At 44.2% G+C, this 24,384-nt stretch overlaps 1 protein-coding gene across 2 annotated transcripts; it reads right to left on the bottom strand.

The window, feature by feature from the left end:
• Positions 1 to 22,852, bottom strand: GPRIN2 (G protein regulated inducer of neurite outgrowth 2). Of its 2 annotated transcripts, XM_083740439.1 has the most exons (3): positions 22,508 to 22,852; positions 12,181 to 12,347; positions 1 to 3,178 (listed from the first exon to the last, which is right to left on the bottom strand). In XM_083740439.1, exon 3 carries the CDS (start codon positions 3,162 to 3,164, stop codon positions 1,401 to 1,403), a length of 1,764 nt encoding a protein of 587 aa, XP_083596565.1. In that variant the 5' UTR covers positions 3,165 to 3,178; positions 12,181 to 12,347; positions 22,508 to 22,852; the 3' UTR covers positions 1 to 1,400. The 2 variants fall into 2 exon arrangements, with proteins under 2 accessions (XP_083596565.1, XP_083596564.1); XM_083740438.1 differs by lacking the exon at positions 12,181 to 12,347.
• Positions 22,853 to 24,384: the final 1,532 nt, after the last annotated feature.

Here is a 24,384-nt window from a genome sequence, read left to right on the forward strand (position 1 = left end):
ACTTTTCCCAATTAGCAGACACTGAGCTCATTGCCTTGCTGGCTTTCCTCATCAACTGCCACCTGTTTCAGTCTGGTGGACATCAGCTCAAGAGAACAATTACATTTAATGTCAGGAAAACAAAAGTAGCTATGTCGCATAATGACAGGTTAACCTGAGATTAAAATTCATAGTAAACCAGGCATTTGTGACTCTTCTCTGGGAACACTGGTACAGTTGTGCCTTGGTAACAGTGTAAGCACTGACTCCCCTGTGTATTTAGGATGCAATTCCTCATGGCTGAAGAAACTGGATGTGATGTTCTGCAAAGAGCTGTGCAATGATCTGCAATGCATCCGGTCTAGAGGAAAGACTAATTGCACTGAAGTCACAGGTTTTATTGTACACAGCATTGTAATTCAATAAGCTATCTAGTAACAAGGAGTGTACGCAATTATGTGCTTTCATAAATTACTACATGCCATCTGTGTAAAAAGTATAAAATGGAATTCTAGTATTTAAAACTACCTGCACAATGTTGCAGTAAGACAAATGCAGGGACCAAAGTTTAACACTAAATCAGTATTTTCTCTCTATACATGGTTTTTAAAAGGTTCTTACAATTCATACATGTACAGGGAAATACAGTGATGTGCTTCAAGCCATCGTTCAGAAAAACGTAGTATTTGCTTGAAGTATTATTCAGAGCTAGATCACCTGGATAAAGCAATACCATATATAAAATGCAGGTATTTGGGCTTTCTTTTTCTTTTAATAGATCTACAGATTACTCAAAATAAAGTGGTACAATTCTTGACCTCTTCAAGCTGAGGGTAGAGGAAGAGAATAATATATTTTAACAATTTATATAATTCTGTAGTACTTTAGGCTACAGGTTGAGGAATAATAGTATTTTATTTGTTTATTTCACTTAAAGCATATTTAAACTATGCAGCAAGGAAGGGGTCAGGAAGACATGAGTCCATAGCTTTAAGACAACTGATTAAACTGAGTGCCCTCCCCCTAAAAACAATACACACATCCTCAAAAACACTCTTTAAGTGTAGCAAACTAGCACAGCAGGGAGGAAGATTTAACACAGTTCTCTCTCTCTCATGAGCTAGTTCAATGCATGTTGTTAGGGTTTATTCATGTGGAAGAGCATTCAAAAACAAGAGCCCAACCCCACCTGTAATCTGAAACGAAACAGTCCAAAATTCTACTACTTCATTCTGAGTAACATGTAGATCAGGGATATATGTACTAAAAACTGTCCCTGGAGCCTCTGCCTTGCAGAGTTCTATTTTAGACCAGCTCACAGTTTCCAGTTTGATTCCAAAGGGACTCCATATTGTATACCCGTGTTTATCTGCAACTATTTTTTTAAAAAACAAGCCAGTCTTGCAGTCTGCTGGGAAAGTTTATTCCACTGCTGTGCTGGAACGGGCACAGCAGCCTGGATTTCTTAGGCAATGCATCATTGTTCTGAAAGAGGTTTTCTTTTCCTGTTTAGCTGGCAGCTCCTCAGTACTTTTCCTAGAGATCTCTTCCGGTTCAGTCTGAAACTGTTCTATCTGAATTTCAAGGTGCTTCTGGATGGCCAAGCCAAGGACCTCGGGGTCTACAGCCGCACCATACACTTCCCATGTCATGCCTTCATCGTCCCACCTCACCTCCCGCACCGGAGACTTCTCACCCTCTGCCTCGGGCTCCAGATTAACCTCTGGGAACACGTGAGGGTGGCCTTCTGCTGCGACCGAGGGGCTCGTAGCTGCAGATTTACATTCCTTCATTGGGATGGTTTGTACCTCTACATCTCTGCACTCGAGAAGGGGCTGCAATCCCCGGGTGAGGTCATTCATGGAGGTCATCGTCCCTGTGTCCTTGGTCTTCAGGACAGCGTTGACGCCGTCCTGGCGGCTATTCAACACCACGTACGTCGTCTTCATTTCCTCTTGGGCCCTGCTCGGTTGCACGCAAGGCTGCATGTGCATCATGTGCTCCCCACGCACACTGCAGCAGCGCAGGATGCGCTTTGCATCCAGACCCGACTCACTCACGGATGACACGAGCTTTGGAAGCGTTGCCGTTTCGGTAGCGGGCAAGGACTGGCAATACCCAGGGGTCACTTGTCCTTTCCCCGATTCACTAACTGAGCAGACCAACCTTGGGATGAACTGAAAGGAAGGGATGGGCAAGGAATGGCAATAGGCCGGGACAGTGCCCTCCATCTTCATCGAAGACTCCGGCCTCATGCCGTAAGGAAGAGCAGTACTATTATGGATGGCCACCATGCCAGGTGGGTACATGCCAGCTGCAAAGTTGCTATACACAATTCCACCCTGGGCGTACATAGCCCTGTTTGAGAAGTGGTCTCCAGGCATATGCGGCCCAAGAACAGCTGAGTGATACGCTCCAGGGTCCGCAAAAACGTTTTGTGATACAGCACCATTGCCAAAGACACTAGTGGGCACATCTTGGTCTCTAGGCAAACTTGGGGCCCGGCTCATGTGACTTTGGAAACTGGGGGCATTTTCACACGTGTCTGATCCATATCTCGGTCTTGGGAATGCTACGCTGCCTGCCGCAGCCCCGTAACTGCAGCTGGAGCGCATAGCAGAGTATGTGGCACTTGTCTCCATGTGGGGAGTGGAGCTCTGCTGCTTACAGCTGCACGTTAGGTCAGAAAGGCTTCTCTGGACAGCAGCACCCAGTGCTTCCATCGTGCTCACCTGCTGCGGATTTGCATCACAGGTTGCGGACACATCCTCAGCGGTACTGCTCTTGGTGTGTGTCCTAGGGCCAAGCCCTCCCGCAGAAGCTGGGGGTTGCTCCACACCCAGGAAGTGGTTTGTGCTTTTGGTGGTGCTCTGCACGCTGTCGCTTGGAGACAGGCTGCTCACAGTTCGGAGAGTGGATGCAATTTCCGAGCGGGTTGAAGACCATGCGGAGCTAGGTGTGCTTCCCAGGTCGTTCTCCCTCGCCTGGGCTTGGCAGGCAGAGCTGCTGAGGCTCTTTCGCAGCTCCTGCCTGCTGTTGTGTCCCTCCTCAGAACCCACTCGCCCAACGCCGGCCAGATTTGTGGAGCTCTTTGAGAGAGGGTGATAGTTCAGGTTGAGAGTGCTGTGGCAAACAGAGTTCAAGGTTTCCTGATGGGGGTGGAGTTGGTGGCTGTTTGTTTCCATGGCACAGGAGAGTTCTAGGGCAAGAAAGGGGGGGGGGAGAGACAATTAAAAGCAGCTCACGTGTTAAAACAGCTTTGCGCAGGATCTAAAATAAAGTCATACCCAAGGCCGTGCATATACTCACATCCCCCGTCCAAATAGTCCTGGGAACTGTAGTTCATTGAGGATGATATGAGAGGGGCAAACCACTGTTCCTAGGATTTTGTGGGAGGTGTGGAAAATGTAATATATAGTGTATATGCAACCATATATATATAGTGTATATGCAACCATACTACAGCTCACATATGTCGTAATACCTGCTACTTATTTGGCATTTTAACAAGTCAAAAGCTTCTATTTTGCAAGAGACTTTTCTTTTTAGATGCCAGGAAAAACCCACCTATTTTTTCAGGTTTTTAATTATATTTTAGTGTTCAGCTGTTTTTAATTTTGTTGTTTGTTTTCAGCTGATTTTTTGATGGTTACAAATTAGTCTGAAAGCCATCCTGAAAGCTTTCTAAGTCAATAGGTAGGATATAATCCCTTAAATATATTAAGGTGGAACTTTCCTGCCATGGAGGCAACATGATAGGAGAATATTCACTTAGGAGTAAGATTAAACGTGTGTGTGTGTGCGCGCGCGCGCGCACACACTCCTGTGTGGAGACTACATTTAGTTCCACGGCTGACAGGTTCACAACCAATCACAGTGTTATGAAACCAGTTTCCAAGCAAAAAATAATAATATTAACATTGAATTCACTCTTAATATGGTACTTATGTTTGGAAATCTGCAACAAATCTGTATTTGGGCACAGCAAACAGGAAACATGCAATTTGAAGTGGACATGTTATGACTTATGAGTACCAAAACATTAGACAAGCAGAAGAAGGATTAGGATAGAAATGGAATTAACATCCACTATTTTTGGCTTAGCTTCAGAAGCGGATCTGAAATGCGTTTGCTAATTGCACTGAACTGCTTTGCTTGAAACCAACAAATGCATGTGTGCGTGTGTGTCTACTCTATGAGTTATGATTAAAGCAGTGACCTATTTAATGTACTAGTAAATATAGAATCTGAATTATTATTAGATTTTCTGTTTTGATTGCTGATGTTGATCTGGTGGCAAATTACTGAAATCCCTGGACAATCTTGTAAAAAAAATATATTGTTTTGTTTTTTTTAAAGGAACTCTGAATAACCTGCAGGGTCTGAATAGCAATTTGGAAAATGGAAAGTAGGTAGATGAAATACATAAGGATTTAATTAAATTATGGAGAATTGGGAGGAGATTTTTTAGAGCGTGTGTTGCTGTCGACAAAGAGCTTAGGAAAGCCTAGCAATGCACCAGTGCTAATCTTTTATTCAAGAGTAAGCACTGACAAAGTTCATCTTTAAAGAATTAAACTAAAAGTTGTATTTGACTGACGCTTCAGATAAAGAACCAAGTTTTCCATCTCGACATAAAAGATTAAACACACTGGAACAAAAACAATATCCAGACAGCAGAAACCAATAAAAAACCCTTTTTTATTTTTAAGAAATAAATTTGCTGTATACTTTATAAAGTGTATAGCAGGGATTGGAACCTGCTAGTCCGGCTTCCAGGTGTTCAACTCCAACTCCAGTATCAACTTCATTCAAGCATGGCCAATAGAGAGGGATGGGAAGAACTGTAGACCAGCAACACCTGACAGGCAACCATCCATTCTTCGCCCCCGTTGTGTAAAGGCTTAGGAAATTTCATAGATAGGCCAAAGTGTTGGGTGGTGATGCCAGAAAGGGTAATAGGCACCCATCTTCTCCTTGCCTTCTCTTTCTCCCACCCTGCCTTCCTTGCTTCAGCTTCTCCTCTACTCAGCACCCCCCTCCATGCTAAATAATAATAATAATAATAATAATAATAATAATAATAATAATAATATGCTGCCAATCTGGCTGGGTTGCCCCAGCCACTCTGCGCAGCTTCCAACACATACAAAAACACAATAAAACATCAAACATTCAAAACTTCCCATAGAGGGATGCCTTCAGATGCCTTCTAAAAGTTGTATAGTTATTTATCTCCTTGACATCTGGTGGGAGAGCATTCCACAGGGAGGGCGCCGCTGCCGAGAAGGCCCTTGTTATGTACTGAAGTTCTCACCCTGGGCCAGCAGGGGGAAACTGTAGATAGTTTCCACTCAGGTCCACATATGCAAATAAGGCGCTCTTCCCTGGTTCCCTATCCTATTCACTAGGACAGTTCATCCATCCTGATGCATTTCACACCCAGCTTAGAAGCTGGCTTTGGTAGAGAAGGCTTTGGGCTTGCCCACATCTGAGTGTTTTTCAGCTGTTAATCCACTTTTCCTGCATTCAAACAAGACCTGAATATGCCACACCTGTACATATTTGAATTCATATGTGATTTTAAAAAAATTAACAGCCTGTTTTATTTTTGAAACAGAGTGTATGTACAACAATAAGTACAAACAACCCACAAAGCATTTGAGAGATGCACATAAAAAACAACAACACATTGCTAATCTTTTGAGGTTCCCTGTAAGAACAGCAGATTGATCAAACTGCAAAGTCGCTGCTTTTTGAATACGTGCAAAGTCAGGCCAACAGGCTACAGACATTGGAGAGCTGGTTGCACAAAGGGAGAGTTACTTTGTTCTCTACGTTCCTTAGTCTTACCTCCCAAGCAGATAGACTGGCCTTTGTGCAGAATCTCCATGGTCATCCCTATAGGATTGTACTTCTCTCTGTATATTGCATGGCACCACAGAAGTAAAATAGGCAAGAGGTCAGAGGCTGGTACAGATATTTAGGACAGAGCTTGGCAGGTCTCAAGAGTTCCCCCTCATCCCAAGTTCAAGTAACTTACTGCAAGTGTTGTTGCTTTATTCTGGAAAGGTAGGAGGGTTTACTATTCCCACCCCACAAATGGCTTCTCTAAAGTTATTTTTCTCTAAGCATGAGTTTCTTTTAGTCTTGGGAGCCTCACTGGCAGGGACTGGCAGGAGGACACTGACAAGTGTGCCATGGGGGGAAAGGGAGCCGGAGTCTGACTCACTCGAGGGGGGCAATGGTTTGTGGGGAGTCTATACCAGCCAAGAGGCAAGAATCAGAAGCATGGGACATGTCAGGGCTGGAGGAAGAAGGGACAGGCACACAAGTGAAGGGCTAGGTGCTTCCTCACCCTCCCCTGCACCACTGCCTCCCAGAGCCAAGAGAGAACTGAAGGGGGAAGAGCAGAGGCAGCTTCCATGTAGGCTTAGTCTCCAGCTACATGCGTGCAGCCCATTGGGGGAAGGTATATAAACCAGAGGAGGGGGAGTGGTCCCCAGTTGCTGCAACTGCTCCATAGAGCATGGACCTGGGAATAGCTGTCTAGCCATAAGACTACATACCCTCCAACATTCCTCGGATGAGAATGTCTTTTGGCGCCACACTCGTGTGAGAGCACAGCACCACTGCAAGCGCTGGCTCATCCTCCTCCTCAAGCTCAGTGGAGCACCGGAGGGGGGAAATGGGACATTATGGGATCAAATCAGAAGCTGAGATGGCTTCTGTAATTCCGGGATGTCCCAGGAAAATCGGGATTGAGATGGGGATTGGTGTGTGTAGATATCCAAAGCTGCAGAAGCGACTGCAAGTCTTATCTTTGACAATAAATCGTTAACTATCTGCCATGTGCACTGCTTTTGCTGAGAAGCACCCCTGACACCCACAAGCAGAAACACTTGAGCTCTGAAATCTGGTTTCCCATCAAACTCTATGCCAAAGCTTCTGGGCTCCATCCAACAAAATGATCCCATTAGCTCAAGTTCTCCTGTGGGGTTTGGGAGTATCACTTAGCTGCCCCAAGCAACTGGTAGAAGATGTGGCTTTAAATGCTGGGAAGCCCTCCAAATTTCAACCAATTGGAAATAAAATTTCCCCATTCCATATGAACCGAAAAAGTGTGGGAAACTCAGGTAAACAAAATGGTGGGCAAAGCCTGCTAGAAGTCAAGAAACCAGTACAGTGGTACCTCGGGTTACATACGCTTCAGGTTACAGACTCCTCTAACCCAGAAATAGTGCTTCAGGTTAAGAACTTTGCTTCAGGATGAGAACAGAAATTGTGCTCCGGCGGCATGGCGGCAGCAGGAGGCCCCATTAGCTAAAGTGGTGCTTTAGGTTAAGAACAGTTTTAGTTAAGAACGGACCTCCGGAACGAATTAAGTACTTAACCCGAGGTACCACTGTAGTACCATTTTCAGCATCCACAGAGGATTCACAGGAACCTATTTGCCTGCCACATCTAAGGAGACTACTGAGACCTCCTCCTGGTAATCGTTACTGACTTTATAACAGCAGTGTCCAAGAGACAGAAGCCTGTGCAGAAATAATAGAGGGCAAGGAGCTCTACTTTTAACACCAAGGCAACCACATGCCTCGTTTTACACCAAGAAGGGCAGTGTGATTTTAATTTACTTATAAGATTGACTCTCGTAGAAGGCTGCTGTATCTAGGTTCTTATCTGTTCGTAAGCTCATTACGGACACCCTGATTACAACCAGCAACTTCTGGGAAGCATTGCTTGTGAAGAAAGAAGTGTGCAAACAACCCACAATTTGTGAACTGCACCGAAATCTCTCGATTATGCAAAACATCAGTTTCACCACTACCTAAATAATACATGGCGATAGCAAACCATCTCTTCCAACACAAGTATCGGGGGGGGGGGGCAAGTATTTCTTGTGCTCTGGACCTGAAAATAAGAAAAATCTGCTCGACATGTATGGAGTTTTAAAAACTTTCTAGAAACTACAAAGGGGGTGGGGAGGGAGAGAAGAGCCATGAAGTCCATTGGGTGGTGATTCCGTTCAGTTTCTGTAGGTCACAAATTGTACGTGCAGGGAATAGGGGGTAAGTCACACCCCAGTGCTGTCAAAAGCCAATTACCTACCAGGCTAGGCCTTGTAATTTAATAGCTTGTCCAGACTTCTATGCAGCATATTTACAGTCTGGACAAACTACTGAGAAGGCATAAACCATCAACAATATCATTTCAAGCTCTCAATTTAAAAATTATGAAACATGCCTCCTTCCCCACAAAAATCTGAATAATAAAACAGGAATTTAGTCTATTTTAAAACTGATCAGTACTTCACTACAGGTAACTTGCACCTTGTGGGCATTTAACTTGCGCACATTCAGCTATTTGCACTTGGCAAAAGAAATTGGAAAGGGGGGAAGGTACCTGGAGGAAGAAACTTTGGCAATCCTATATAATAATAATAATAATAATAATAATAATAATAATAATAATAATAAATTATTTATACCCCTCCCATCTGGCTGAGTTTTCCCAGCCACTCTGGGTGGCTCCCAATCAAGTGTTAAAAACAATAAAGCATTAAGTATTAAAAACTTCCCTAAACAGGGCTGCTTTCAGATGTCTTTTAAAAATAGGACAGCTGCTTATTTCCTTGACATCTGATGGGAGGGCATTCCACTACTGAGAAGTCCCTCTGTCTGGTTCCCTGTAACCTCACTTCTCGCAATGAGGGAACTGCCAGAAGGCCCTCGGCGCTGGGTCTCAGTGTCCGGGCTGCCACTGAACCCAATGCACTTTGACTGTACACAATTTTGGCTCCAGGTGCCATCTCCGGAAGGTAACCCCAGTATAAGTTGAGAGCCACATGTGTACGACTTTGAAGGCTCCTTAATCTAATTGTGATTCTGTTTACTTAATCACAATAAGGGGATAAGATTTCCCACCCATCCACCCCAAGGTTTAATTCGTGTTTGCAAAGCATTCCCAATATCTTTCTTGGAATGTTATGTTTATACAGCGCATTAAGACAAGGCTGGAGGGTGGGGAGGGGTGATCTCTGACTAAAATTAAAGATAAATTCCCCTCCTGCTCCTGCCACAAACTAATACAATAATTTCATCCTTCCGTGTTCATAATGAGATTTGGGCAACATGACACGCACAAAAAACTATTTGAGTTTTTGTTTTGTTTCATCAGCTATTGCCAGCTGCATATCAGCATATGGGAATCAGCTATCTTTTCTCCTTCCCTGCTCCTGATGTGTCAGGTGGGGTGGCTAATCCTGAGGATTTCGTACACGTAACCGAAAGGATTACTCAAGTGTTTTGTTTTCCTGACAGGTAATATAGTTTCTCTAATTTAAAAATGAAAAACAAAAATGACCTGCAATTTTGTCTCCAAATGCAGCTGCCTTTAAAATGTCCTTCCTTCCAGATGGTAAATTGCTACTAATCAAATCACTGCGCTAGGTTTTATTTAATGCTTAGACTGACCTTCCTCTTACTTCTAGCTGCACTTGAAATAATCTTGTTCGAGCAAATAAACCAAAGGCAATGTGTGTTTAAATGTAGGTCAGCAAGAATATTTGCCCGTATTCTATTTCAGAGCTTGCATACTTGTTTTTTTAAAACAGAAAAACAAGCTTTAAACTGGAGGTTCCCAAATTGTGGTCCACAAGCTCCATTCAGGTGGGCTGCTGAAAGGCTGGAGAGCAGCTGAGAACATTTGCACTTGAGAACATTTGCACTTTTTTTCCCATTGACAGATAATTGAGGCCGTTTTGGGCAGGGCTGGGTTATTGGACAGGTCATCAAGGGCCCAGACTTGGCCCTGTAATTTTCATAACACAGCACACTGATTCTGCCCCCCCCCAAAAAAAAACCAGTTAAAGGTGACTGATGAACCTGACCTGACTTTCACCTCTGAAAACCCAGCCACATCCATCACACTAGACAGGTATAAAGGCTGTAATTCAGAACTTTCCAAATGGTGTGTCGTGACACGTTAGTGTTTTGGCTGCAATGTGTAGGTGTGTCGCACGAACGCTCCCTGTGCTCCCCCCAAGGCTGCAAAGGGAGCGGGCAGCCCTCCCAGTTTGCTAGTAAAACTGAATTACTGTGTCGCGAAATGATGCATGTCTAAAAAGTGTGTCCTCAACATGAAAAGTTTGAAAAGCTCTGCTATAATTGTTAAAATATGGGTTATGTGTTCGATTTCTTAAACAAAACTGTTAACCAAGACCTCTAGTAACTACTCCATGAAAAAAGGGAAGAGAGACTTTGGCCTAAAGTTTTTGTTACACCTGGGCATCTGTTTGATTTAACCAAGTGATTTAACACATGCTTCCTTCTTGCTCCTGCATATCATACTGTGTAAGAGACTGTAAACTGGGTATAACACGCATATAAGAGTTTCCTTCGGTAGAGCATGAGACTTAATCTCAGGGTTGTGGGTTTGAGCCCCACGTTGGGTAAAAGATTGCCTGCATTCTCTTCCAGTGCTATAATTCTGTAAACATGATGTGACTGTATTATATCACACCACATGAAGCTGTTAAAATACATGTATTAGCTAATCTTGCCATATTATGCAAAGTGAGAAGGAAGTTTTGGAAAAAGTCAATTATGCAATGAGGGACATTGTAAATAAACATAACAAAAAACGAAAGGGTTTCAGCCATTATGGTTTGAACTAGAATTCCAACAGTTTCCCGAATCATGGGCATGATTAATGGAGATTCCTCTCCTTTTAAATGTATGTCGTATTACTTAAATCCTCTGAAGAGCTCTTTATTTTATTATTTTATTTATTATAAACTGAATTTATATACCACTCTATAACCAGAGGATGCGGGTGGCGCTGTGGTCTAAACCACCGAGCCTAGGGCTTGCCGATCAGAAGGCTAGCGGTTCGAATCCCCGCAATGGGGTGAGCTCCCATTGCTCGGTCCCAGCTCCTGCCAGTCTAGCAGTTCAAAAGCATGTCAAAGTGCAAGTAGATAAATAGGTACCACTCCGGCGGGGAGGTAAACGGCATTTCCGTGCACCGCGCTGGTTTGCCAGAAGCGGCTTAATCATGCTGGCCACATGACCCGGAAGCTGTCTGCAGACAAACACCGGCTTCCTTGGCCAGTAAAGTGAGTTGAGCGCCGCAACCCCAGAGTCGTCTACGACTGGACCTAATGGTCAAGGGTCCCTTTACCTTTTTATACCCAGAGGTCTCAGGGCAGTTCACAGAACAAAATCAAAATATAAAACCATAATATATATGTTCAAAATCAACAACAACCCAATAACACTCCCCCCCAAAAAAATCCCCAAATCAACCATATTTTATTTTATTTATTAAATTTATATACCGCTCTTTCTGCTCACAAACTGAGGAATGGAGCATTCACAATGAGAATGCAGGCCATTTTTTCTAGCCTAAACAAGCATTCTTGTTGGAATACAGGCTGAACAGCCAGGGGTGGAGGGCGCAAAGTCCCATTTATAAACACAAATCTACCATGCTTGGCAAATTCTACTTTTAGAGGAGTTATTGGTGCATGTTAGAGGATATCTACACTTTGTTGACTGGGAAGGCTGTGGGAAAGTTGTTAATTAAAGAACAGACAGTGAGCAGACGCTTACAAATATCAAGCCTCAGTTTTCATTTATCAGAACCTTTGGGGATTCAGAAAGACCTAATAAAAATACCGTATTCACTCAAGTCTAATGTGCCATCAAATTTAATGTGCACCTCAATTTTCAGAACCTTGAAACCAAATGAAGTATTTACTGGTGGATGTAAATGTGCCATTGAATCTAATGCAGTAAATGGCTCCTTAATCTGTGATAGCCCTCTTTTATGTTCGGACACTTTGTTGCATAAATTTAGCACCTGTACTAAAAAAGGAAAAGGAAAAAAGCTGTTTACTTGTGGTAAGATTCTCAATATTTTGAAGATGAGTATTATGAGTCAATTATTAGTTTATTTTTTTTGAAAGGCAAAATGTTTTGTTTTGATTTTATGTAACCCACTCTGGGATCCTTTTTGGATGAAGAGTGAGGTACAAATACTATAAATAAAGAAAATAAGACTAAAGCTACCCTAGTAATTACTAGGCCAATAAGTTTTCTTGGCGGTTCTTTCAAAACTTTACCTGGGCTTCTTGCTGAATAATCTGCAAGTTTAGAAGAACAGATAAGTTTAAGATGTGGGGAAAGGTTGACTGACCTTATATTCTCTGTTGCCATATGATTAAATATTCTGAGAGCAAAGGGAGCTTTTTATACAGCACTTGCTGAGCTTGAGGCAACTTCTGATAGGATTAATCTTCACAGATTATGCTGAAAGCTTTTGAACACAAATATTGACAGGTGGTCATTTATTCTTTTGGAAGCCTTGAGAGTGAGAAAGAAACAAAAGTTAACTGAGTTTATCCCCTCTTCAAGGTGTTTTGCTTATTTTTAGATCTCTATCTAAAGGGTACTTTTCCTTTTTTTAAACAATGCAATCCTATACAAGTCTGCATCCAATTACCATTTGCTTTGGTTGCAATGTGCTCCCACCACTGGTTTTTGCATCTGTGTACATACATTACCCAGAATGAAGAGAGCCTGTGGTTTCTCGTGAAATACTGCCGTTTGGTGCCTTTTCCCCAAGCCAGCTTTGATCCAACTTGAGAACTGCAGCAGAAAACTAACCAGGCAATTCACACTAGGGAGGCAGTGTGAGATCAGGGCTGCATGGGCTCCATCTCACCAGATTGGCTGCTACCGATTCATATTTCTTTCAAGAAGGGCCATAACTGCAGATGACTGGTACTAAATGGTTGCAATTAAAGGAGGGGGAGGGGCTTGCATAGGACCGTGTGTATGGTCTAATTGAGTGATCCTAGTGTCTCCAACGTCGCATCCACGGGCACCATAGTGCCTTCACACACACACCTTGGTGCTCACCAAGGCCCCTGCCCAATATTTTTTATTTTTCATGGGTTTGGTTTTTTTTGGCAGGGGGTTTGTGTGTCATTGTTGGGTGTTGCCTGATATTTTTTTTAATGTTTCATTTGGTCTGAGATACTTGTGTTTTGCTTGGTTTCTCTTTTTTATGACTGAGCAGCACCAGCTTTTCTTCTGTGAAATGGGTATATTCTGGTGTCCACGTCAGTTTCTTAGATTTGTGTGTGTGTCCCCTGGGCTCCAAAACGTTAGGGACCCTGGGGTAAGCAGTATAAACATCCAGCCAGGATACTCATGCAATAATCATTGCCTGTGGGGCATACTGTGCTTTGGACAGCCTAACTCAGCTTCAATGACAATTGTAAAAGTCAACACAAGCTAGGAGACAAACTGCTTCTCTGGATGATGCTCCATCTAACTGTGGTCTAATATTTCACTCCAAGTCAAATGAATTTGGGCATATTGCTCCCCTTAGCCCTGATGTTTTCAAATCCCCACCCCTCCCTTGTCACCCCATTGTGAAATATTAGACTGCAGATACCTCAGTGCCCCTCCCTTCGGTTTATGCTACTCTGTAAAACACATTGTAGATGCTATAGGAAGTAAAGAATTGGTGGTGGCACGTGAGGGGGAAGTCTGCTAACAAGAAGCCCTTTGAATGGGGTATAAAGGTAAAGGTAAAGGGACCCATGACCATTGGTCCAGTCGTGACCAACTCTGGGGTTGCGCGCTCATATCGCTCTATAGGCCGAGGGAGCCTGCATTTGTCCGCAGACAGCTTCCGGGTCATGTGGCCAGCATGACTGGCGAACCAGAGCAGCGCACGGAAACGCTGTTTACCTTCCCGCCGGAGCGGTACCTATTTATCTACTTGCACTCTGACATGCTTTCGAACTGCTAGGTTGGCATGAGCAGGGACTGAGCAATGGGAGCTCACCTCGTCAGGGGGATTTGAACTGCCGACCTTCTGATCGGCAAGTCCTAGGCTCTGTAGTTTAACCCACAGCGCCACCCTGCTCCTTGCCACCCTAAGGAAGTCCAGTGCACAAGAAAGAAATGAAGTTTAAGGGCTATAACTGACTGCTGATGCTGCCTCAATGGAAAGGGAAAAGCCAGCTGGCAAAACCAACTTCTAGCGTCAGAGCAAAACAAAAAACAAAACACTGCCAACTTTCACTAGCCCTGTAAGAACGGGACACAGCAGTGGACTACAGACATGGGATCTTAAGAGATATTTCAAGCAGCCTATACCTCCAGATAGTCAGTTGCACCAATATAGAATGTTAAGCGTCATGACCTAACAGCAATAATGAAAAAAACTCTGCTATCCATTGTTTGTAATCATGCAGGGAGGTAGAAGCGAAGCTGTGGGTCCTGGCTTACTGTAGACAACTGAGAATTAAATCAACGTGCCAGCTATGCAGGGAGCACTGAGTAGCATTGGTTGGATAGAGGTGGTGGCTGTGGTAGTGAGAAATGTCATTTCCCCCACATCTATTCACCTGGCACTACTACTGCTTGTGAACATTAAAATTGCCGATTGAAAAATAGTTTAGGTAGGAAGGGAAACTGTAGATAAAGAAGAGCTTCAGTGTTGCTTAGCATTGAGATCAATAAAGTCTGAATGTGCACACACTTGGGTTGTTGTTGTTTCAAAAAAGAGAGACCTGCTAGTGTGCCGTTGAAGAGGAACACCTGCAGCCACATGAAAGACCTCTTCATCAAACTGTAATCTTTTTGTGAAGTTGTCTAGTTAATCCCTTGTGCAATTAGAAAAGTGGAACAGGAACAGGCTGAGTGTAAATTAAATTGACACCAGCTGCTGTCCAAGGAATATGAAATGGTGTTCCATAGCTACAATGAAAAGGGGCCGTGACTACAACTGTACAAAAGGTCTCTTCTCACATTCTTAAATTGGATTAACAACTGTGCCAGTACTGGTGAAGTAGAATTAAGTTATATGATATATCTGATTTTTTACTACTTGTGTTAAATCTATACTTTTGTACGACAAGGCTAAAGCTGCAGCCTAAACCCTGGCCAGAGAGCAGGGAGGGCACCACTGCGTCCATAGCCCTGCCAATCATGCTGGTTGGGGTGGAGGGTGCCGGTGGGTGGGGTGGAGCATGGAGTTGGTGCAATGACCAGACCCAGATCAGGCCCAATGACATCTCACAATGCCAGTGGGGCCAGCTCAGGATCCAGCGCACTCTGGGCTGCTGCAACCCCCTCCTGCACCTGTTTGGGGGTTTTCTATGGGCTGCTGCCAGTAGGGATCCCACTGGGAACTCCAGGCCAGCAGAGTGACACCGGCGTCGCTTTGCAGGTAGAAACTCTGAGGACACCTCTACCCAATCCACACACACACACACACACACACACCCCAACCTGCACAAAGGGGTTTTGGCATGCACTGCCCAGCCATTTTGCTGTGCTAACATGAATTGGCAAGAATAGGTACCATCTATTAAGGAGGAGGGAACTGACAGAGACTTAATGGAAAGGCTAATAAATCTACACTGGAGACTTAAAACTGGTTTATCATTAACCCTTCTTCAAACGAACCTGTGGAAATTGTACTTCTAAGGGATATATGTCAGAATCCAACAACAATTCTTAGGATTCTTTGAGGGGAGGGGGCAGCATGTGTTCAACTTATATAAAACCAATCCAATTTTATTGTGTAGCCTTTGTTCTCAAAATAATAAGTGAGACAGGACCTCCAACTGGAGAACTGGTTCAACCTCAGCTTTCTTTCAAATTTCAGTGGCACCCTGTGTGAGGATAAAATTCGATGCCCTCCCCGCCTATTGCCTTATGCTCGGCACATGCTCAACATCCTAGTTGCAGTGCCCCCTTCAGCTCAGTGCCCAGTGCCCAGTGTGAGGGAACCGTTCATGTTGTTCTATATCCACCCCTGCTTCCTGACTTTTCCTAAACTTTTCCCCATTTTCCCATCATTTATACCAAATAAATGAAGTTTAACAGATGCCCTTGTCTGAAATGCATGTGATAACTGAGTTTAAGCTCTGTGGATCACTGGTTTCAATATCCACGTGACATGCCGGTGTTGGCATTGGTTAAGGAAGGTGGTTTAGAGCAAAGGTGGGCAACCATTTTCAGCCTGTGGGCTGCGTTTCCTTGTGGGCATCTTTTCTGGGCACCACATGCCAATGGTGGGCATGGCAGCCAGAGGCAAATGTGGATGGAACAGTGGAGGGAACTGTTACTTTTACTTCCATAACAGGCCACTAACCAGCCATGCAGGCACCAGTGGTTTCTGCACACTTAAACTCTCCATCCTCCACTTGGGCAAACGCACTTGAGGAGGGTGTGGTCAGGGCTTGTGAAACATGAATTATGAAACCTGATTAAGTATTCAAGTACAAGTCTCTTATACTTGAATGCAGATGATATTGTCCAGTACTTAGAATGAAAAGGAAGAATGGTGAGAGTAACCGTGTGGGGAACCCCCAAGGGAAGAAGGCTCAGAGCTTGGGGATTGGTGGTGGGGCAACAATGAGAGGTCAGAGGGAGAAGAGAGAGAAGACTGGGAGGAGGAGGTGTCAGAAGTCGAAGGGGTAACATGGCTTAGTGAGCTGAGAGAGTCTGTGGCAGAGAGAAGTCCAGAATCAGGGGCAGAAGCTGAAGCAGGAGAGTGGAATGAGGGAGGCCAAGATGCAGACATGAGTCAGGCTGGTGAAGAGTCACAGATGTTCCTTTTTGGACAAGGTGAACTAGAACTATAACATTCTCCTGTTTAAAACTAACTTTTCAAGCATTGGTACTGTCAGATGAAGTGTGAATCTTTAGCAAAAGCGGTTTGACACTTGATCTTCACATGCAGCAGAATCACGTGGTACACGTTTGAATGGACTGTGCTATTCAAAGTGCAGGTAGCAATTGCATATTTGAGTGCTTCCCCACAAAAAACGAACCACCAAAGTCCAACGTCCTGAACATAGAAAACTAGCATATCATGGAGCATAGTTCTAGGCTGGCCTTCTCCCTGGTGCCCTAGCTTTCTATATACAGAGATATTCCCACCACAATAGCATAGTCTAGGTGGGTGGAAACTATATGACCTGGGACTCAGCTACATTAGTCAACAAACAACATTTTGAATGTGTTATAAACATGCAACACCAGATGGCGGTGGAGAGCAAAAAAAAATTTGATGTGATTTTTACATAGTGTTTTTTAATTTTGTTATAACAATTTAATTTCTGAATTTTTAATAGTGTCCGCCCCCTGGTGTGTAGATTCATCCCTGATCCTGCTGCATGCACAGATCAGCTTTTAGCTGGTATCCAGACACACTACTTAAACAATAGCTGTGCCCATATTAATTCCCACTAGTCCAGCACAGCAGTTGATGGGACCAATGTCAATGTGGAAAATCCCACACAATTTGCAAACATTACTTCACTGTATTTCTGGATTAGCACTAATTTACTGAACCAGTGAAGTTAGAAACTCTTGTATGGGCATGGCTACAGTATGAAATTAGTAAGTTAAATGCTGTACTTATTAAACTTGGCAGGTAGGGCATTTAGGGCTTTGTAGTATGTTGTGTGGCGTATGTCTTCCCACACACCTGATCCCTGCAGTCTAAATAGTTTAGAAACAATGTCCACACAGGTGACTGCAGGACCCTCGTAGGCTCTACAGCCTAGCTTCATAGTGTTAGCATTGGGAAATCTTTTAAATTCTTTCTCCTGCACTGCTAGGAAGGATGTGCACTAAAGCACTGCATTGCTTAGCCTTACTTTTAGACTTGGTGCAGGTGTGCACTTGAGTACCATAAGCGTGATGACTGGAAGTTGGATGTGTGCGCTGACTACGCTACCAAGTGTTATCTGAGACGATACAAAGGCTCAGTCTGCCGTGTTAGTGGCCTATTGACAGATCCAAGCCAATGAGTATAGCTGTCAAGAGTTGAGCGTGTATGTACTACCCCTTACTAGGGTGAGTCCAATACATTTCGGCACCTGAGGCAAACCACAAAATGGTGCTTTCCCCCTGCCAGGGAAGAAGGAGTAAGTGAACATGGGGAAGAATAAAGATCTACATTGGGAACAAGAGGGTGAGTGAAGAAACAAGGGGAAGGGGAATCACGTCAACATTACCCAATGGTTGAAGTGGGAATCAAAGGCCATTGTGGTGGGAAAGGGGCCTGCGCTGAATCATGCCAGGCAGATGCAGAGCCCAGAAGACTCCAAGGGGCAGCCTTCCACCATTTCTTCTCTAGCGGTGGGAGACCAGCAGAGCCTCCTATTTGCCAAGAAGCTGCTATAGAGGTGGCATGGGGGGAGGGGGCTGCCAAAGATGTGGCAGATCCAACCTCCAAGGAGCACACCAAAGCTATTGCAGTGGCAGCAGTGGCAGTAGCGGCAGCAGCGGCAGCAGGCAATTCATTTATTGGAGGCTGGATCTGTTGGCCCTCTGGATCCTGGGCCTGAGGGAGTCGCCTCACCTTGACTCATGCATGAGCCGGCCCTGTCTCTTAACCACCATTATGGAGAAGATAGAGATATACCATTGTTAAAATTAAAAGCAAGCCTCTTGTTTAAATTGACATTAGGTACAGCATCTTAAAAAGAGGAGACATCACCTTGCCAACAAAGGTCCGTATAGTTCAAGCTATGGTTTTCCCAGTAGTGATGTATGGAAGTGAGAGCTGGACCATAAAGAAGGCTGATCGTCGAGGAATTAATGCTTTTGAATTCTGGTGCTGGAGGAGACTCTTGAGAGTCCCATGGACTGCAAGAAGATCAAACCTCTCCATTCTGAAGGAAATCAGCCCTGAGTGCTCACTGGAAGGACAGATCCTGAAGCTGAGGCTCCAATACTTTGGCCACCTCATGAGAAGAGAAGACTCCCTGGAAAAGACCCTGATGTTGGGAAAGATTGAGGGAACAAGGAGAAGGGGACAACAGAGGACGAGATGGTTGGACAGTTTTCTTGAAACTACGAACATGAGTTTGACCAAACTGCGGGAGGCAGTGGAAGACAGGAGTGCCTGGCATGCTCTGGCCCATGGGGTCACGAAGAGTCGGACACGACTAAACAACATCTATCTATCTATCTATCTATCTATCTATCTATCTATCTATCTATCTATCATCTATCTATCTATCAACTATCTATCTATCTATCTATCTATCTATCTATCTATCTATCTATCTATCATCTATCTATCTATCTATCTATCTATCTATCATCTATCTATCTATCAACTATCTATCTATCTATCTATCTATCTATCTATCTATCTATCATCTATCTATCTATCGATCTATCTATCTATCTATCTATCTATCTATCATCTATCTATCTATCTATCTATCTATCTATCATCTATCTATATCTATCTATCTATCTATCTATCTATCTATCTATCTATCTATATCTATCTATCTATATCTATCTATCTATCTATCTATCTATCATCTATCTATCTATCTATCTATCTATCTATCTATCTATCTATCATCTATCTATCTATATCTATCTATCTATCTATCTATCTATCTATCTATCTATCTACCTATCTATCTACCTATCATATATTAGCCAGAATGATATTCCAGCAAAGTTATAATGGAAGCACTGGAAAATAAAAAAGTTACTTTTTGCAAGCTGCTGTCAGGTTAATCTAGAAAACACATAACCACCACAATCCTCACTAGGATGCCCAAATGCAAAAGAAGAAGCCTCCTGTACCTTTAGTAGTTGTATAGAGAGGAGAAATTTTGGTAGCACAGCTCTTCTCACCTCTGAGCATTAAGCTGCATCTGCTGGAATTCTGCTATTAAAGGTGGCATGGAGAGTCCTGTCTTTCTTTGCATCTGGCCTCTCTAATCCCCAGTGGAATACTAATTGCCACCATCTTCTTAAAAATAATATCTATTTCCTGGAAATAAAAAAATGTGTAGAATATATGTATTAAAAGTAGCATTTTTAAAAAAATATGAAAAAATGATAATTGTGGCAGGGGGAGCATGATATTGCTTAAATCTGACTTATTACAGGATTTTGAATACAGTGGTACCTTAGGTTAAGTACTTAATTCGTTCTGGAGGTCCGTACTTAACCTGAAACTGTTCTCAGCCTGAAGCACCCCTTTAGCTAATGGGGCCTTTCGCTGCCGCCGCACTGCCAGAGCACGATTTCTGTTCTCATTCTGAAGCAAAGTTCTTAACCCGAAGTACTATTTCTCAGTTAGCTGAGTCTGTAACCTGAAGTGTATGTAACCCAAGGTACCACTGTATGTTCCACCAGTGCAAGCTGAGTAAATATGCATATAATTTTGTTGTAATGGTAGCCCTTTTTCCACTTTTATATATGGCTTTCACTTCCAAGATGCCTCCTTAACTATCTGTTAAAGTACAGTTTGGGCGTCTTTATTATGTACTCAGTTATACAGCTGCAAATATAACATTTTAAGTGTGTTTTAAATGCATTATACAAATGTGACACTAGATGGAGCTGATAAGCTAACAGCAAATTCCATATATACTTTAAGGTTGTTTTTTTTTAAAAAAAAGGCATTTTCACAGCATTTTAAAAAAATATCTGTGTAGATTCAGCCTATTAGGCACAAAACAGCTGTAAGATTTAACTTAAAAATTCATTGGTCACTAATACAGGTACCTTTCGGAACGTTGTCCTGTATGTTTTGCTAACACACAAGCCTGTTGCATTCAGCAACGACTCTGTCCTATAATTTAACATTTCAAAGGTGCAATTTTCCTAAAGAAAACGTGTTTGACTTTTCTCCTGCAGTTCTCTAGTGAGCACAACACAAACTGCAAAATCTTGCAGTTTTGCACCTTTTGCAGCAACGAGTGTGTGTGCATGCAGTGTATTCAAGAGCAAACTGCATGTAGGGTTGCCAACATTTTACCAGCTCTGTGCCTGCACCCAGATTAAGCAGATATGCTCTCCATATGTTTTCTATGCTGGGAAAGCTCTGCTTGCTAAATCTCTGCAAACCACACTGCCCTTAAAAGCAGAGGAGCCAATGCTGGGAGCCAGAGGGATTCTCCTCCTGCTCCCAGATAACCAGTTCACACCCCCAACCCCCATTGTTGGACCCAAGGAAAAGCATTTCACACATATTCACACATCATGCATGCTGCTCTTTCTGAGCCCTCCCAATATTGTTTTTTTCCTGGTTCCAGCAATTAAGCCAAAGCTGGTTAAAGAAACACACAGGGCAGTAACTGAATGCACACCTCCTGCCAGTGCACAATCAATACATTTTCCATCTATAGTATCTGCCGTCATAGTCTACATTTCCCCACCAGCAAAAGAACTCTGTCTCATTTAAACTCAACAATACAAAGATCTCAGAGATCCATCTCCAGATTGCCGTTTTAAAAAAGCACCAAAACTTTAGTGAATTCCATCTAAGGAAGAAACAATGTGGAAGTGTCAATTTGTATTCCAGAAGGGGGCGTCACAAAATGTACAGCACTAATATTTGCAAAGTGAATAGGTGCCAAGTCCCTGAGGCCCTGGGTGTCCTAGAACCACAAATTTCCCCATGAAGGAACCAGGCACCCACAAATTCTGGTGCCAGGGCCATGCACGCTGCACAGCACCCACGGCCCTGGACACCCCCCCGATCGTGGGGCCACATTGGCACTCCTGGCACAGTGTATCTCTTGATTATAATTCTGGGGTGATTCAAAGGTTATTGGCTGCAACCTCGTAGCAAAAAAGGGGAGTGCTTGTTCCCTCCCATTTCACACAGACCACACTCAACAGCAATAATTCAACATCCTACACCCTTTTAAAATGTGCTTTTGTAGTGGGGGCCTAGTGGGTTGTTATTTTTATTTTTATCATGTATTTTGTGGATTTATATCTTGATCTTATTCTATGAACCACCCTGAGACCCTGGGGTACAGAGTGGTATATAAAGTCAATCAATCAATAATAATAAACAAATAGAACAGGTAGAGCATATAACCTCCAGCGCCCCAGCTGAGCATCCCTAAAACATTAAAGAATGGAAACAAAATCACTATACAACACAAGCACAGCAGAGACTTGACTCCGGCCACATGGCCCAGCACCAGAGGGGTGTTAACTCAGTCCCACAACCTGTGTTTTCTGGAACCCTCAAAAGCAGACGTGGGTGCCCCTGAGCATGTGCAAAGTACATCCCCCCCTCCCCGCCACAGTGGCCTAAGCTGGGACGAAGATGAGGACAAGAGGCGGACAACCTGAAACGCACAAATCAAACTTTGGAAATCCTCCACGGGACGAAAGGGATAGTTAAGCAAAAGCTGGCACACATCTGGCAAGGGGGGTGTCGAGAAAAGACACTTGTGAATCCGCGTTGAATCCGGCGAGTTTCCTTACTGGCGTCTTAAGGGGCTCTTTTTTCCCACCACCGCTGGGAAAAGGAAGCCCATCATGGCTAACGCAGTCACTGCTAGGTTTCCCTGGGAAAACCTCGACAGCCCCTTTTCAAGCGCACGCTTTGTGTGATTCGTAAAAAAAAAGAAGAGAGGTTTCTCCGACGAGGTTTCTCCCTCTTTAATAGAGGGCAGAGGGAAACAAGCGCCGCCGGCCTCCGCAGACCTTACCTTTCCCTCCAAGTCACGGAGGTTTCACATCCAGGCCGCAGACGCCTCCAGCTCTTGGGGGATTCCCACGAAGGATGAGGATGCTCGCTAGGCGAAGAGAGAGAGGACCGGAATGGCGCGCGATCTCTTGCTCGAAGTCTCCCTTTGGGAACGGCCACCAGGGGATGAGGCTGAGGGAAGGCGGCAAAACAGCCCTCGAAGCGAGAAGGGAAGAGGGCGCGCGGGAGGGGGGGGGAGAATAAAATAATAATAATAAATAGCCCGAGGTGTTGTGTGTGTGTTTCCCCCCTCTTCACATCTCCAGGTGAGCCTCTTTGGGAGTGCCTGCCACCCCCAAGGCTGTGAGGAAACAAAATGGAGACTGGCAGCCGAGGGACTAGAGATAATCCGGTTGCCTCATCTGATTACTGGGCCTGTGCAAACTGAGGGGAGGAGAGAGGGAGGAAGGCAGGGAGGAAGAAAAGGGTCAGGGAAAGGATAACGGGGCACATATTTGTATGTATATATGCAGTGGGGTGTGTTTGTGTGTACGGAGGAAGCGGCACAGACAGGGCCGGCTCTACCGTTAAGCAAAGGGAGAGGGCCGCCTCAGGGAACTGATTTGGGGCCTCGGCCAAGGGCAAGGAGCTGCTTCCTTCGTTTATTTATTATCGCCTTTTACCGCCACCAAAGGGGAAGGCGGCTTGTGGGGTTTTTGGCCTCGGGTGCCAAAATAACTGCGATGGGCCAGTGGTGTAGCGTGAGGGGTGCAGGGGGGGCCGCACCGGGCGCAACATCTGGGGGTTAGGGTTAGGGGGCGCAAATCCACGGGTTAGGGAGCGCAAATCCACGGGTTAGGGAGCGCAAATCCACGGGTTAGGGGGCGCAAATCCACGGGTTAGGGGGTGCAAATTACTTGCCTTGCCCCGGGTGCTGACAACCCACGCTACGCCACTGCGATGGGCACAGTCACAGGAGGCAGGGGTGCATTTGCTGCTTCGCCTCATGCAGGAAAAATGTTCGATGCCGGCTCTAGGGATAATGAGAATGTTCCTTGAGAGACAGCCTTGTCCTTCATATTCTTAGGAGGTTGCTGTGTTTTGCAGGAGAGCTCTTCTTTCACGTCCCTAAAATATCGGAAGCCTGCACCGTGGCAGGGCTTTCAGCCCGGGCGCCCATGCTCACAGAGTGGCAGCATCCCTGTCAAAAGACAATGGGCACCCATGATCCGTACTTTCTGGAAACAGTCGAAGACATTTTTTTTGTTTCGACTAGCTTTTCCAGCCGGGTGGAAAGGTCTCTGCCATATGCAGTGCTTTTTTCTGGGGGGACACAGGGGTAAGCATACCCCTAAACATTTTGTGAATCTGACCTCATTGAGGGTCAGTATTTCAATATGAATAGGAAAATGAGAGTACCCCTAAACATTTTTTAAGGAAAAAAACACTGGCTTTAGGTTTAAAAACAGCACAAAATGAGCAGCTGTCTTTAGCTGGTTTTTTGCACCCTTTAAAAAACTATACTTAGCCTTAGATATATTTGTAAATTGACTTGAGGTGCATGTAAAAGGCAATTCAAAATAATTATAATAATAATAATTGGGTCAATTCAGAGTATATCCAGGTGGCTGGCTGCAAAGGACGTTGGCCTTCCTGTCCATTTCATATTTGTGCAGAAGAGGCAGTTTGAAGGGCTGAGAGAAAAAGCAGACCTCTCTTGAAGTTCCCTCTCCCATGCAATGCTGAAAGTTACACCTTCTTGTCCTCCTTCTCGTCTTGTCAGCCTCAGGGGATAGGTGGGAGGAAAGAAAATATTACAGTAGAGCAGAACTGAATTTGAAGGTGGAGGCAATTTATTTTATTGCATTGTACTCTTCTGCACACAGAGCAGCTAACAAT

The sequence above is a fragment of the Podarcis gaigeae genome (genome assembly GCF_964106915.1).
Source record: "Podarcis gaigeae genome assembly, chromosome: 5".
Lineage (NCBI taxonomy): Eukaryota > Metazoa > Chordata > Lepidosauria > Squamata > Lacertidae > Podarcis > Podarcis gaigeae.